General features: G+C 42.5%; 1 protein-coding gene across 20 annotated transcripts in view; it reads right to left on the reverse strand.

Annotated features, from left to right (window-relative positions):
- The window catches only part of SIPA1L1 (signal induced proliferation associated 1 like 1), a 373,433-nt gene that overhangs the window by 58,183 nt on the left and 298,114 nt on the right, over positions 1-17,136 (reverse strand). For all 20 annotated transcript variants that reach the window (XM_041758492.1, XM_041758500.1, XM_041758507.1 and 17 more), the window contains 3 exons: positions 14,256-14,829; positions 13,352-13,626; positions 5,393-5,662 (listed from right to left, as the gene is read on the reverse strand). In XM_041758492.1, the coding sequence (XP_041614426.1) occupies positions 5,393-5,662; positions 13,352-13,626; positions 14,256-14,829 (1,119 nt within the window). The remainder of the gene's footprint in view (positions 1-5,392; positions 5,663-13,351; positions 13,627-14,255; positions 14,830-17,136) is intronic.

The raw sequence follows: 17,136 nt of genomic DNA on the forward strand, positions 1-17,136 counted from the left end.
AAAACTGATGGTGGGCCTATGACAATGCCAGAATTTATAGCTGATCCTTGCGGATACAATGATAAATAAGACAGGCTAGAGTTGGAAAAACTGACAAATGAGATTAAAATGAAATATACAGTTGACCCTTGAACAATGTGAGTTTGAGGGGTACTAACTGCCCCCCCCATACCCACAGGTGAAAATACATGTATAACTCTCAATTCTCCCCAAACTTTACTAATAATCTCCTGTCAACCTGGAGACTTACTGATAACATAAGCAGTGGATTAACACATATGATACATATTGTATATATTTTATACTATATTCTTAGAATAAAGTAAGCAGATAAAGAGTTTTAAGAGAAGATACATTTTGCAGTACTGTACTGTGTTTATCGAAAAAAAACTCCCATGTAAGTGGACCCGCACAGTCCCAACCTGTGTTGTTCAAGGGTCAACTATAATAAATTCTGTGCAGGACCAGTTGTTAGCTGCAGAAACAAGGAATGGACGGGCAGACCGAGTAGGGCCACGTGCATAAGGCATCAAGGAGAGAAAACCTGGCAACAGAGTCCTTCACGGGGCTGGACCTGGGGTGGCAGGTGGAAAGTGGGCCCCCCCGGGGAGGTGGACCCGTGCAGAGGGCGGCGGTGAGGAGCGCCTCCACTGTCATCAGCCTGCCCCCGCACTACGCAGCGCAGAGGTGGTGGAGAGCTGCCGTGCCTGAAAAATCCTAGCGTGACCCGACAGCCCCCACGCCCATGACAGGGAGGAGGCTTGAAAACCAGGAACTCCAAGAAGTTTGGGACGCCTCCCTAGATGGGTGTGGGGATGGGGAGGAGGGTGGAGAGGAAGTTGCTTATGAATCCTGGTGCTGCCCTGGATACTCGGGGAGCCGGCCCTTCGCCGTGGGGGGTGACACGGGAGAAAGGAGAGGGGCAGAGGAGCAGTCCACTTGGGCTTGTGAGGAGGAGACACTCGCCTGACTTTCGGGGGCAAACTCGGAGCCGTGTCAGGCAAATGGATGTGGAAAGTACAAAGGAGGTCAAGGCAGATATGCACCATTACGGAAGTGCACACGGGTGACGGCTGACGTTGCTGAGATAAACGAGCTCCCCCAAGACACTGCATGGTATCGGATTAAAAGAAAAAGTGATAAGGGAGCCACAGAGAACACAAAATTGAGGGGGTGGTGTCGAGGAGACAGGTGCAAAGAGCTGACCAAAAAGCCCCAGGAGTAAAGTTTCAGAGGACAGGGAAAGGAGTCCTGAAGGAGGGAGCGGCGAACGGGGTCAGATCCACTGAAGACCATCACATCCAGTGGCTTTAGCTGTAACCGGAGCGATTCCAGTGAGCTCTAAAGTTCTAGGATTTAAGGGTCCTCAAGTCACGCTAAAAAACTATGATCCAGGTGGAGAGCATCTGGAATGTGCAAGCCCTGAAACTTCTAACCACAGCTGACTTCCTTAATAGAGGAGGAGGAGGAGGGATTAAGCGGTTGCTTGCTTTATGCCAAAGCAGAAAATGACAGTGAAGATTGGTATGGGACTGCTGAAATCTTAGACATCATCTCCTTATACACTAAACAGACATATGACTGTCATGCTCTCTGCCAGGCTGCACATGCAGCCAGCCTTAACCTCCTGTGGGGAGGTGCTCCCCCAGCTGCTCGGAGCTAAGCAGCAGGGAAGCGGGGATAGTGGCATCCAGGTAAGACTTAAAAGTACCAATGGTGGTTAAGATCCAACAGCAAATATCTGCATAAAGGCTGGTGATACTTCAACTTAAAAAAAAAAGAGAGAGAGAAAGGAAAATTTCTTACTCTAAGATGCCTGTTGTTTGGCAAAGCCACTGAAATAGCTAAACTTTTCTGAGCATGTTAACACAGATCAGGGCTTCATGGCTGATCCCACACTATGTTTAAACATCGTCATGTAGGGGCACCTGGGTGGCTCAGTCAGTTAAGTGTTTGCCTTCAGCCCAGGTTATGATCCTGGGGTCCTGGGACAGAGCCCTGGGTCAGGCTTCCTGCTCAGTGGGGAGTCTGTTTCTCCCTCTCCCTCTGTCCCGACCCTCAACCCCCACTTGTGTGCTCTCTCTAATAAATAAATAAAAATTTAAAAAAACCCTACACAGTGATGTGATAAGTTCAATGCACAGCAGATATTTTAATTCCATTCCTACCCTTACACTGGAGATAAATTTGAGGCTAAAATAGTGATTGTGTCTTATTACCTATTTTTGTTGAATAAATATTAGTTCTGTTCATAAATACTACTCCCCATAAATACTGTAAAATTCTGTACTCAAAAGGCCACCTGGAGAGCATAATGCTCACATATGTAAGCCAAAGAGAATTAGACTTTAGTCTATTTAGATAGCAAATGAATCCTCTGTTTTTACCGCATCAGTTTCTTTAAACAATGTATCCAGAACACAATTCAGTGAAATAATTCTTCTTAGAAACTTCAAACACCAACACATTTTGGTATGTTATATAAATCATGCCCTTGGTATTAAAGGAAAAAGGAAAATCTGTTCCACAAGTATTTTTTTTTAAATTCTTTCTAATGACCTTTAAGTCTGGGATCTTGCATAAAAATGCAAGAAAAACTATGCTTCTACAAGCAGTAAACTGGTGGTGTTATCTACAGTGAACCGTGGTGGAAGCAGCCAGGGTGAATGAATCAGGCAGATTTGTGTAGCAATCTAGGCAGGGCACACTTGAGAGAGCTGCTGGCTTCAACTTAAATACAGCTGGTTTCTCTATAGTTAAATACAACTTGCCTAACGTGGGGGAGGAAAATAAATGGAATGAAACTTATGTAAAGGCATAAAGGCAATACTTTAATCCAGGATTAGGCTCATGCCATTATTGGTAAAGTAAGATTTAAGGTGTAGCAGATCCTACCATTTATTTTGACCATTTGCGATTCATCTGAAAGAAGTCACACTTTATAGACTCCACAGGTACATATGCAAATGGCACCCAGGGCAGGACTGGTAGGAAGGGGAAGGCCGAATGGGCGAATGGGCGAAGAGAGCCTGGCAGCCAGGGGCCTCTCTTACCCATTTCAGTAAGGTGTTCTGTTCTCAGTAACACCATGAAGGGGATGCTTTCCAGTTATATTTTATTATATTTCACAGAGAAAATTATACTCCCGGGTAAATATCTGAATCTGAGGATTCATGGAGGACTCAGAAGTATTCCTGATGAATGGCATGAGTCTATTTCGTATCTAAATATCCTTGAAACAGTAACAAAACAAAATTTCTCAAGTATTACCTTCTATTTGTGACTCCAAGTTAAAACTTAAAAAGAAATATGTAATGTATTCCTAAAAGTGAGCAATGATGGGATAGGAAATTGAATGCTTAAGTTTTCACAGAGGAAGAGTATCCAATTACCACACATTTCAAAAGGAAGATGAGCCAAATAACCCACATACCCTCTATATGTAGAACTGAGATTTTATAAGCCACCTAAGCCTCCAACATAAGAGCTGAAGTATTACTCCAGTGTCCTAAAGAATACCTGAAACTCAGTCTTAGAGGGAACTGAGGTTAAATTTCTCTGAAAACCACTATTAGCCTCGCTCTGCCACTTTCATTGTAAAGCTCCAACAGTCCTAGGGCTGCTCCTATGGTCTTATAGGGGGAGCACTCAAATTCCTTCTCCCCAGGGGTGGGGGACTGGGTGGTGGTGAAGATGGAACGGCAGACACAAGTCACGTACCTCCAGAAATCACCTCTCGAACTCAAAGAGCTCCATCTGGAAATAATGGAGCTGATGCATTCTCTAGCACTAAAAAGCTGCTTGCATTATAAGATGATAGTTAACTACAAAAAAATATTTCCACTTTTGAAGTCAGGATGTCCAGCAACAGGCTTTAGGTTTTTTTTTTTCTTCCAGGCTTTAGTTTCTGTTGCAGAAATTAAATTCAACACAGAATCAAAATATATCCTGTTCTTTTATTATACGGAATACTGTATAGAGAAAACAACACAAAACAATTTAACTTGTAAAAGTCTGATGACTGTCTCAGAAGAGAAAGAAAATAGCACTAAGAAGGTCCTTGTCTAAACAATGATTTCCTAGGGTTCATCTTTCCAAATGTGGGCCAAATCATGAATTCCAGTTCAGACACACACCTCGGGGAAAGCCAAGTTTGGAATGTGGAGAACAAAGAGTTTATTCAGAGATCTCTTGGATGTTTTTCCTCCTCAAAAATGATGAAAACAAGAGGAGTCCAGATGGGAAAGCAGCCACTTGGGGAGAGTAGTCTTTTATTGAGATAAAATAAGAAAGCTCTGTAGGTAGATCTCCAGGATTAAGCAAGGAAGTTTAGAAAGACAACTCGTTTTTTGATGTTGTTGCCCATAAATTATTTCTATCTGATATCCTAATATTTCTGAGCTAGTTAAGTGACAATGTCTTATGCAACAGTTCAAAAGTTAAACTAAGGTAAGAGACATCAGTGTAGTTTTTAAAACCTCCAGCTTTCTGCTCCCAATCTGAACCAGTCAAAGACATTTGAGCATAGCTGGGGCCCACTTTCTTTGGTGCCCCGTTTCCTGTCGTTCACTTGAACTAGACTCACATTTTGATCTGAGATGTGATCAAGACAAGCAGAAGTGCTGAGGAAAGGGCGGTGAACAGAAAGAAGTTGGCTTCTAGTGGGTGACTATCAGCTTATTGAATTAAACTGTATCCTTCATTAGCATAGGTAATTTACAGTGTCATTATTTAAAATTTTTAATAATCTTTATCAAGAAAGTGACACAAATACAATAAAAAAAACCTGCATTCTTTTGCTACTATTGTATCATTTCTCCCCCAAAGACGAAGACTGTCAAAGATGATAATATGGTCAATGTCCCCTCAATGAGTCTGCCAAGTTCTAACCCACGTAATCATTAAGTGTGCCGTGATGGTTTCTGTTGCTATCACACAGAAATGAAAGCACAAAGCACAAATACCACCAACTTAGAGCTGAATGCTTTGCTGGAATGTGTCCTCATGCATCCTTATGGCTTTAGAATGCTACCATGCTTTGAAAGGCACTAGGGCATGCACCTGTTTCTGTTTCAATTCCTGATTTCTTTTTTTTTTTCCTTTTTCTTTTTTTTTGGCGGGGGGGGGGGGGGGAGGAGGCAGGAAGAGAGAGAGAGAGAATCTTAAGCAGGCTCCATACCCACTGTGAAGCTGACATGGGGCTCAATCTTACAACCCTGAGATTGTGACTTGAGCTGAAATCAAGAATTAGATGCTTAACTGAGCCACCCAGGCACCTCACAATTCCTGATTTCTAGGAAAATATGGGACAATGTAAAGCTAGTGCTTGTGGGTCTGGTGCTCTTTAAATCTGGGGCCGAGATTCAGAGCAAACCTTTAAAGGCACACTCACCGCCTCTCCAATGGGCGTCCGTCACTGGAGATGCTTCGAGGGATGTTAGCGGCTCTTTCTGGAGGAGGCATCTTCCCATCTCCTTTCCCAGCATTCAGCCTCGAGGTCATGGGACTCTGCACCTGGGAGGGGACTTGAGGAGAATGAGGCCCCTTGTTGGCATTCCTCTGCCATTTGTTATTATTTCGGAAGGGAAACTTGAATTCGTATGATACCCCTTCATTCATCTTGTATTCCATCACTGGCATGCGGTAGGTTTCAGAGCAACTCCTATCAGGGGCACAGAAAGAAGAAAAATTAATATTGCTTTTTCTTGTGGGTGGAACCACACTGTTTCTCATTAACAGTTAAAATGGATCAAACACATCATCCTTTGTTTCAAACTGTCTTTTAATCATTGGGCCCTGTAATTACTGTCCTTTCAAAAACCAGAACCCCAGGAAGTACTATACTGGTATATTTTCTCTTGCTCAGTCTCAACTAAAGCATCTGAGATATGGAGTCTTAAAAAAGCAGTGAGATTCACAGTCATCCTGGTGGGTGGGGGGGACAGATAAGGGCAGAGTCAGTACTGAGGCCTGAGAAGGGTGGGCTACAGGCCAGCAGAACCCTAAGACTGGGCCTCGGAGGAAGCAGGCAGTCAGCTTTACACATCCTTCATTTAGTGTCATGACTGGGGACCTAAAAAGGTATTGAATTTGTTTGGAATCTTAATAGTCGAAAAATTAAGTGGTGATAAATTCTGAAATCCAAATTGAGAGCCAAATTTAGCTCAGGAGGAGAAAACAAAAAGCCAATTATAGAAATTCTGCAATTATCATATCACCAGGGAACAAAGCATAATCTGAAATCAGACCCCCCTCCCCCCACCAGCAAACAGCTCCCATAGCTGGGCTGACCCCACGTAGCAGCCTGAGTGAAACTGACACCCCAAATGTCCTTTGTTGCTTTACCCCCCCCTTTCTTGGTGCTACTGTCCCAACCCCCAAACCTTAAGATATGTGGAACTCACTCTCCACTTCCTTTACCCAAACAACCAAGGCTCAGTCTATTATAAACTTGACTGATGGACAAATTACTGAGAAAAACCTATGCCCAATAAAGCATTAACTCAAACAGTGTACTTGGTTTTCATTACTAAGCAAAAAAATGACTTTTTTGCTTAAAGGAATTTCAAAGACTGAGCAGCGAGTGGGGGGACTGGTAAAGGAAGGGTTAAAAGTGATTCTAAAACACTTTTAGAGAGGAAGGAGAGTCCACACAGTACTGTCCATAGAGACAGTGCAAGCTAGCAGCCACATGAAAAAATTAAAAGGGAACGGGTGAAATCAATATTTTACTTAACCTACTATATCTAAGACACTACTGTTTGAACATGTAATCAATAAATCAATATAAAAAAATTAGCGATTAGGTGATGTACACTCATCTAAATTTGGTGTGTCTTTTACATGTATAGCACTTCTCACTTCGGACTAGCCACATGACAATGACCCCTTAGCCACAGGTGACTTGTGGCTCCTGACTGCACACAGTACAGGTCCAAAGCTTGGGTCTTGATTTGGGAAATGGGCTTGTGTTGGTGGGAGAATAAGCACAGTGGAAGGCGCCAGTGTGTCAGGTAGGACTCCTGGCATTTCTAACGTGTACGCTGCAATGTGCCCTCTCCCACACCTCCACGAGAGACACGGGTTTTCAGAAGGGCTGCTTCAGAGGCACGTGTATTTGCTGGGATCCTTGCCTGCTCAGTCTCAGCCTCAGTATCCAACAGGCACCTTTTCTTAGAGTTTTCTTTCCATTCTTGATTCCCTAAAAGCCTAAGTTAACCTTAATCTGATTCTCTGCCCAAGGCTCCACTGTACCCCTTAGAAGCTTTAATGACAGTGGCTTTCAAACATTTGGACCATGAGCCTAGTAAGAGATACATATTACACTGTGATGCAGCCCAGCTACAAATACACACACACACACACACACACACACATACACCCTTTAATTCTACTATATTCTCTGTTAGTCCATTTCATTAAAGAAACACACTGAATGCAGCTTCCTAAATGAATTTCATGATCCATTTAGGAGTTACAACCTGCAGTGTGCAAAACACTGCTTTATGGCACATCTGACATGACTTCTGGCAGATAATGACTTCTTATGTAATAAACCTTTCCTCTGATAGGAAGGAATGTCACCTCAAGCTTTGACATAATTTTTAGTTTTGATTCTGATAGTTCCGACAAAAAAGCTGCAATACTTTTTTGGTTCTTAATAGAGATATTACTGTAGTATGGCTTGAAGTCTTCCATTTCTGACCAAATATGGCATATTATACAGTCAGTTGTGCTCTGGGTCTATAAATATAATGCAAGAATGCGGCAGCGTGCAAAAGGGGCAATAATAAAAACTTGCAAAAATCCATGGGAAAATTTCCTTCCACCTCAAAATCAGGACTAGCTCTTGCTTCACTTCAGCAGTGGTCTGTTTAACTTGTAAATTAAATGAATCATATCATTTCTACAGCATTTATACACACACACACACACACCACACACACACACACCCCTTCTTTCTGTTGGGTGCTAGCAACCAGCACATATTCAGAACATTATTTTCATCTACTTTGGGCACTTTTTTTTTTAAAGGTTTTATTTCTTTATTCATGAGAGAGAGAGAGAGAGAGAGAGAGAGACAGAGACAGACAGAGACACAGGCAGAGGGAGAAGCAGGCTCCATGCAGGGAGCCCAACATGGGACTCCATCCTGAGACTCCAGGATCATGCCTGGGCTGAAGGCAGATGCTTAACTGCTGAGCCACTGAGGGATCCCCAAGGGCAAAAACTTTTCAAAAATGTCCCAACAGGTCATGTTTTCTCTTCACCACATCCACAACTCCCTCCCTGCCCACCCCCCCGACAGATTCTCCCATTGGCTTTAACTCCGTGGTCCCCGTACATGCACCTTTACAGGCACAGGCTGCTTCATGTCCATACTGCATCACGGCAGATGGTAATAAGTAACTAATGATAATATAAACAAATCTAATGTATTATGTAACAGACAAGCTGCTTTCATCTCTGGGGCCTTAGCTTCTTTGGGAAATGAAAGATTTGGAATTGGTAATCACTGAACTACTCTTCTAGTTCAAAAAACTCTTTGAAATAGTCTTTTAAGCTACATAACATTTCATGGTAAAATCGGTTAGAAGACTCCAGTAGCCAAAAATTTTGTCTTTTCTTAATCTGTATTTCATTTCCACCACCTCTAACGTGGGGCTAGAAACCTCCTGCACAGTCGATGATAACAGGATGCATTATGATAAGGGAGAGCAGCAGGGAGAGAAGACTTATTCACAGAAAAGAAAAACAGCAGATCCACAATGCTAAGCCTTGACCAACTCGCCATGTCTAACTGCCATCCACAATGGGACAGACCACTTGCTAGCTTCCCATCACTTACTATCTCTGAAAATATAAGAATGATATGTGGAATCAAGAAGTCAGTTGTACACTTAAGAACAAAGATAAAAGCTGGCTTTTAGTGACACACATGAAAATTCATAGAAGGATTTTTATTACGTCATTCAAGTCGGTGTGATGTTGAACAGCAGTGAACGCTGACAACGGGCCAGACGCTAATCTGGTGGCGCCGCAGCAGGTCTAGAGTAGGCACTATCATTATCCCCACTCTCTTAGATGTGACGGAATGGAGGCCTGGAGAGAGTAATCCACCAGAGACTGTAAGGCCAGGAAGTAGCAGAGCCAGGATCTGAACTCCCAGAATTAATCTATGTGGAAATTAGAATATTTAAATCTAACTTAATCTCATTTTAATCACTAACTGAAGAATACATCTACTCCAAATCCCAGACTTCTCCACTTCCAGGGACCACTCATTTCACTCAGAGCACAGTCTGCAACAAAATGGAAAACTTAACAATCTTTAGAGAGTGATGGGTGACAGCAATTACAATTTCAGTATTTCAGGCCTACAAGACACATGGCACTATGTTGAAACCCGGCTGGTTGAAAAGCTACTCCTCCTCCCTACTCTTTTTCTCGGTCTTTTTATTCTTTCTTTCTCCTTTGGTTTCTGATTACCCATTACTCTCAACCTTTCAACACTAAGAATACAGATAGAAAAACCATCGTACAGCATACCCAACAGATCGTCTCAACAATGGACTCTTGAATCAGTAGTCCGATGTCTGAGGACAGCTAGGTCCCTCAGGTCATGTGATTTGGGTTTGGAAAAAATACTTAACCTCTTTGCACCAAAGCTCTTTTGCCTGAAAAATGAGAGATCTGAACCAGATGATCTCTCACAGCCTTTCCTGCTCCAAAGCAGTATGCTTTTGCATTTTGAATACTTGCTTTAAAATGAAGACAAAACTCTGTGATCCGTCCTACTTAAAAAGTGATTTGGTCCTTTTATGTAACTTGTTTGTTTTTAGCTCTTCCTCTTGAATGGTCCTTGATTGCTTTCTTCAAAAGCTGTAGGCTAGTGGCCCTCTACAGAATAAAGGTCCACCACTCCTGTGCAACACCACTCAGAACATCATGATTTCATGTGGGTGAAATCTCTAGCAGGCTGTTTTTCATCTTGCCAAGAGAATGGCTGCTGAGGATTCGGAGATCACAGGCACCAACAGACAACCACAGGTCACGGGCTCCAGCACTCCAGAGTCAGGATCGGGTGGGGGTGAGGGGCCCCTCCTGATGTCTGACATTTCATCCCCTGGGAAACTTTCTGGTAGAGGCGTGAGGAAACAATGAATCCCTTCTGCAGGACTGCTTGCAGCAAGTTATCTTCACTGGTCCCACTTGATGGGTAGGCAGTGATGGAACCTCTCCAAACCCTCTTCTCATTGTTTTAGTGGAAATGGAAGACTTTTTTTTTAATGCCCAATACACAGCAGGGGTTCAGGAACTTTACTTTACTTCCCTTGTCCTTGCTTCTCTTAAAAACAACTTTAGTATGAATACAATTCATAGAGGATCTGCTTATGTCCTAGAAATATGGAAAGAGTCCTATTTTATTTTTGTATTATGAAGCCCCACTTTGCTGTTAAACTGTTTTCAGTAAAACAAAAAGCCTCCCTTTTCAAAACTGTGGACTCTCCCATGTGAACACACACGGGTGTTTGTAACTACATAGGGTCAGCACGCCAGGCGCATGTGACCCATCAGGATCCTGGCCACTTGGAGCAGCAGGCGGCTGAGGGGCAGTGGGACAGGGGACCCGGAGGATGCTTATTCCCCCCGCTGGAGCTGCAGTAACAGCTGACAAAGAGAGTGACTAGTCAAAGAACAGAGTAATCAGTTGCTAGGAAAACAGCAGTGGGAGTGTGAAGTGTGGAGGAGAGAAAAGTGACAGAAGAGCATTATCTTATTTTGTTGAAAATTACAGCAAGGTGTTAATACTTCAACTGTTCCTTTGAAGTTGTTTCTAAAGGAGTGAAGGGGAAAGTAGGGCTTCCAGTCTCCCTAAGGCATCCATGGCACCATTTCACACCTGCCCAGAAGGTGTAACTGGCTTTTCGGAGGGAAGCCATGGAAGCCGTAGTGTGAAAGGCACATGGTGTGCTTCCCAGGCATGGGTCTGTACGGTGCACTGATCCTTCATCCCAATCTCCCATTCTACACCCTAAAGAGGGCAGGTTCCTAACACCTTCCTGTCCTGTCACTACCAGCTCTACTGGCCAGGAAATTGGCAATCAGTGTCTCAGCAGCACTGCTAGAAGATGAAACAAATATAGCTCATTCATTCAGGGGTGTGCAGGGGCCAGCCTGTCTTGGCTTGCAAAGAGCCAACCCTGGGCTTCTATCCCAACTCTGAGTACAGTGGTGTCATGCTGGTAGCGAGAAGTCGACCACAGAAGCAGTATTTACATCTTGGGAATCATCAAATGCTACAAATCTAGGTTCTTTTCTTCAATAGAAAGCCAACATACCAGCAGATCCCTGCTTATGCTACATAAATTAAAAAATAATAATAAAAAAATAAATAAAAAAAGAAGGATTTGTGCCCCAAGCATACAAAGACGTAGTTAAGAGCTTGGATTCTAAGTGAGATCTAAATTTGCCAGGTAAGCTTGAAAAGTCCACGACTAATCTGAGTCTTGGTTTCCTTAAAATAGAAATAACATTAACACACCTCATAAGGTTGTTATAAGGATTAAATGTCCGAATCCATGTAAAAGTGTCTTTTCTAGGACCTGGCAAATTAAATTCTCAGCAAATGTTAGTTGTTTTTACCAACATAACACAGCATACGTATCTGGCTTAGTATATTGCTATAGATAAACTACCTCCTACCACAGATCTATCTATCCAGGGCCAGGCCTCCCAACCCATCTTTCCAGGAACAACCACACACAATTCAATGTTGGTAATGTTGCCCATCCATTCATCACAAACACTCATGGGCACCTATTCCTTCTCTCCCCATCCCATACAAGCTGGGGAGCCTATAAGACAGGGGAAAGGCTTCTGAGCAGACTAGATGGCACTACACTATCCACAGACTCACTCGGACCTTTAGTCCTTAGACCAGTGTCTTTATTCTGTACTGTGTGTAATTAAGGTTGACAAGTTACAAAGCTTGGTTATCTTCTTCAGTTTTAGAGCTGCCTATTTAGAAGCAATCAAGTAGATGATGTGAAGGAGAGGTCAAGGGACAGAAGGTGAGCGCAGAGCAGCTGGGTTAGGTCATAAGGACCTAACCACCTATATGACCCGCCTCCAGAGTCATTCCTGAATCCCAGTTCAGCAGAATGCCTAAACATTAATGGTAATGTGCTTGAGGAAACCAGAAAACACCTGGTTAACTAAGGCAGGATATGTATGTTTAAGCTATTAGACAAAGGGAGTCCACAATATTCTGACAGAGGCACCTCATCTCTGGGCTGTCTAGGCAGTCAGCAATGCTCAGAAACACTACCTCAAGCGCAATCTGGTCTGCAACAGGTGGTCTGATGAACTGAAGTATATGTAGATTGTCATTGCTGCTTACTTTTTAAAGGACACAAATAACCCACTGTAACTATTTACACGATCTACCATCGATTGTTCATGAATCTGTGAGAGCTCAGGTGTAGGACAAGTCATGTTTGTAGGGGGGAGAAACCAGGTTAAGGATGTTGTCTTGGCTTTAGAAGGCCTAAGAATTAACTGCCAAAGCTTAAGAGAAACTCTTGGAAAATAATGGGCTGAAAGCAAATTAACTTATTGGGGGGAACAAAATACCTAGTAAAAATAGCATGGACATGCCCAAAGAAGAAAAGAAACAGTTGATTAAATTTGTTCCATCAAGAAACCTCCCCAGAGTCCGAGAAATTAAATTTTCAAGAGTGCTGCTGGCTTGGCAGGAGCTAGGAGGGACAGGAGCTCCTGGACTTCCCTCGGCGAAAAGGCTGGGGACCAAACAGCCAAACCATCATGAGCAGGACCAGCTCATGTGAAGCCAATTCCTAACACACACAGATGCAGTTTCGAAAATGCTTGCTAAGTCACGTCCAGGGCTCCAGACAGGGAGGAGAGGTCAAAACAGCACTCTGAATTTTGGAAAGAAAAAGGAATAAGAGTGTCATGGAACATAAAAGAAAGAAGCCTGACAGTCTGTGTTGCTGAGTGTCTCCTAATATTAAGCACTCACTGTTTCTTAGGTACTGGCACAAGATATTTAAGATGGCTATTACTGGCCTTCTCTATCTGTAATGGCAAGTTTAGAAACCCACAGATGTAAATCCTGGGGATGGTCCAAGTCACTCACTCTTTCCAGTTGCTGCTGCCACAACGAAGAGGGAGCTAAGTCCCGAGTCAGACTTTCCACAGATGGAACTTGGAGCACCACATGTAACCTGGCACGATTCACTACCCCCCGGCCCAGTGGGAGGTGTTCTACATGGTGTGCAAACCCGGCCTCGGATGCCCAGGTTCACAGCTGCCAACTCAGACCTACCTCCGTGGGGTGCAGTCATCGTGAGGGGGGATGATGACGACCTTGACTGTGACGGATGTTCTCAGGAGATCAATCATCTGCTCGTGGCTCAGGGTGGCCACCGCCACCTTGCAGATCTCTACCAGCCGGCTGCCCTGCCTCAGCCCCGCCTGCCAGGCGTAGCCGTAGGGCTCTACATCTGCCACGATGCCCTCATAGTTGACATGGAAGCCAAGCTGCCCTAGCCCATTCCTTCGCAGAGTCATCTCCACTGATTCACAACCTTTTGACACAAACTGGACAAGGAAACAAAAGGTATCATGGTTTAATGCCAGAGGGTGTTAAGTGGCGGACAGGGAACTGGAAAAACACCGCAGGCAGGGTTATTTCTGAATACCCTGCTGCCAGCTGAAGAGCGTCTGGTTACTTCCCCTTCACTAACCCCCATTCATTAGGCCAAAAAGAACATACTTGTTGCATCCAAAGAACTCAATGGCTTCAGTGAGCTTACAAGGAAGCCTCTAACAGAGACCTACAGGGAGCTGGCAGCCAACAGAGGCTGTATTCTGCTACTTGCTTCGCCCTTAAAAAATTCGAGGCAGCAGATGCTCGATCGAACAATTCCTCTCAACAGCTAAAGCAGACTGGCTGGGCTACCTCACCAGCCATCAAGGCAGTGGGATCAGGTCACATGCAAATGGTCTCCAACTCAAAAGCACAGCAAATGTGTCTTCTCTCACTGGTTCTACTTTTCCTTCTGAAAAATGATGGAGAATGAGTGTCACGTAGACTCCGCTTGCTTCATACAATCAAGGGAGTTTTCAGAGGAGCCGACAAAACAGCACCAATTTCGTAACTTGCTTCTAAAGTCTGTTCTGAAAGCTTTAGGAAAGGGAAACTGGGTAAGTGGAAGGAAAAGACTCACCTGCAACCTTTTGACAATCTCTTTGATATCCTCATTATTAATTAAACTCTCCACCGAAACACATTCTCCTCGCTCATAGAAGACTTTGAGGCTGGCGTCAGTTGAGGTCCACCCTATCACGTCTCTGCAGGAACAGTTGAAAACCACACTCTTTGTTTCCTGCTCGATGAGAACGATGAACTCGTTGGAGACCCCTAACAGGCAGTCTATTTCCATGGCCTTGTTGTAGTCTTTGGCCCGGACAGCCCACACAATGGCCCCCATGCTGCTGAGCTCAGCTCCTGGATATGGCTTGGACTTCTCCTTCTTCTTGGAGGCCAGAGAGATGAATGGGAACTTGCCAGATGGGTCAATAGGGGTGTTGGTGACATTCTTTTCTGCCAGATCTTTCAGGTATTCCTGGCGTGTCCGAGTTGCCATGGCCCGAAACTTTTCTGATTTATGAGCAGCATTTTCTGCATTAATCACTTTGGCCAGAAGGAAGTCCCTGAACACATTTGACTTAGGGAAAGTGACCCCTTTGGGGATGGGAGGTCCAAAGGAAGGCACGTCTCTGGACCTGGTGACGGCCACACTAAGAGACAAAGGGCAAAAAGAGGAGCGTCAGTCATTCTTGGTCTCACAACATGAGAATAAAATAACACCTGCTCCAAAAAAAAAAGGCATACCTCAGGAGGAAAAGAACTATCACGGTCCCACAAGAAATAATATATATTTCTATTTAACATGAGCACACCTTTTCATTCAACCACATTTAGGATTTATAGAACATTACATTTTTTCTAGTCTTAAAAAACCCAAAAAGCTTACAGTAAAAACTTTCCTCTCATTAATGGATGGTAAACCAACCATACTTCATGAAAAAAAAAAAGTGTACTGTAATATTCTACCTTTAAATACCTAATGATTATTTCTAAGCAGGGGTTACTATAATCAGCATAACCTTTTAGAACAAACAGATTTTCTAAGAACACAATTGTAGTCTCCATTTTAGATATGATGTCTATGTGCACACAGCTTATAATGAAAATATCCAAAGATGCATGACATAAAAGCAATGGATTTTTTTCAAAATTAAACAAATCACTATTTGTTGGCCTATGCAACCAGACCAAAAAGCATAATTTTAAAATAAAAATTGTAATTGCAGTATTAAAATGATTATGATTTTTAAGTAATAGCAACAGTGCTTTAAAATCAAATTTTTAGACTGAGCTATTCTTTGGTCCACATTCTCTACCTTTGGTATATGATTCTGACAATTTTTCTGTGAGGAAATAGTTTCCTTTTCCTATTCCTTTAAGCAAGATTGATTTGAGAAAGCTTGCCACAGTCACTTTTCCTGCATAATATTGCTAAAACTGGGACTAAGATAAGGATCTTACGAGCATCTGTAATAACCTGTTATTTTTAATCTCAAAAAGGAAAAAAAATCATGTTTTTCCTAAAACAGTAACAACAAAAGTTAAATGGAAACAGAAAGGTTGTGTAAGTTTTCTGTCATGTTCTAAGACCACAGTCTAGGACCTTAGTGAAGTCTGAGAGGGCTGGAAATGATGTTTTTAACAGATCGAATGTCCATCTTTTCAAATTATATAATTATTTTAAAAGTCAGTCCATTATGCATTGTACTAAGTAATTAGGGAAGTAATACAAAATGCTTTTTCTGAATTTCCAGAATGGAAAAATCATAATCAGAGAGTGTATATACCTTTCAAATAAATTGATGACCTCTATATCATTACTATTTTTTGTTCTGTTTTGTTTTTGGAAGGTTTTAAGATACTTAGCCTTGGTTTTCAAAAAAGGATTATTTCTCAGGAAAATAGGATACATGAATAAAAGTCAGGAAACCCAGGACAGAAGTTACCTATTTTGTCTGAAAATGCTATGGAATGGCCTATTGGTTGGTTTTCACAAATTTATTAAAAAAAAAAGGGGGGGGGGCTATCTAGTTGGCTTCATGACCAAGAAAGGTGGCAAGCAACACTCCACTTTCTAACTGGAGAGGAGAATTCACAGAAGCCTAATTACACCAGTATTAGAAAGGCAATTCTTCTTGTCTACGGTGAGCTGTCTGGCTTGAATGCTGACAGCATTCAATTTGATTGTTTAAAAAAAATGCAAGCAAAAAATGTTAAAATCCAGATATTCCAGCTTTTCTAAAGAAGAATCCTATAAGGATCCAGAAACACCCATTCTTAAATTGGCAATTCCTTCTCTTGCTAATTTCACTTCAAATTGTTATCCTTTCTCAAGAAGCAGCTGTAGTCTTCTTTCAAATAAGGAGAGGAAAATGCTTACCAGGGGGTGCCAGTAGGAGCACCATCTATCCACTTGCCCCTTAAACACACTGGCTTTCTACAGATCTATTTATTAACTGTTAGAACTTTAGACAAACATATATTGAAAACCCAATATAATTAGAAGTCTCTAGAATGAGCTATCAGGGAAAGAACTGAATCCCTAACATATAATTATCAATGATTCATCAGTAGAGAGGTAAATGATACAGATGCTAAAATCAGTTTTGCATCATTAGAAATAGAACCCTTGCAGAAGATGAGGAGGATGATGCCCTGGGATGCTTTTTTCAAACGAAAGGTCTTGCTTTGGGTTAATCTAACTTCAAGGTTTCTACAAGGTTAAAAGCTCATGGATTTAGATGCCACAGATTCCAAACTCCTGATAATAAGGCCTGCCTGCAGCTCAGAAGAAAAAATATTTTTGCCTCATAAGAAGCCTTTCTAGAACTTCAGTTTGCTATATATAGATACTTAAGATGTGTTAATTATAAATGGTTCTTGCTATTTGTAAAAGCAGATTCAGAAGGGCTCCTGCTTGGACACAGTTGTGTTAGCCTCATATACAATACGGTATC

The sequence above is a fragment of the Vulpes lagopus genome, chromosome 6, assembly GCF_018345385.1.
Source record: "Vulpes lagopus strain Blue_001 chromosome 6, ASM1834538v1, whole genome shotgun sequence".
NCBI classification, from domain to species: Eukaryota; Metazoa; Chordata; class Mammalia; order Carnivora; family Canidae; genus Vulpes; species Vulpes lagopus.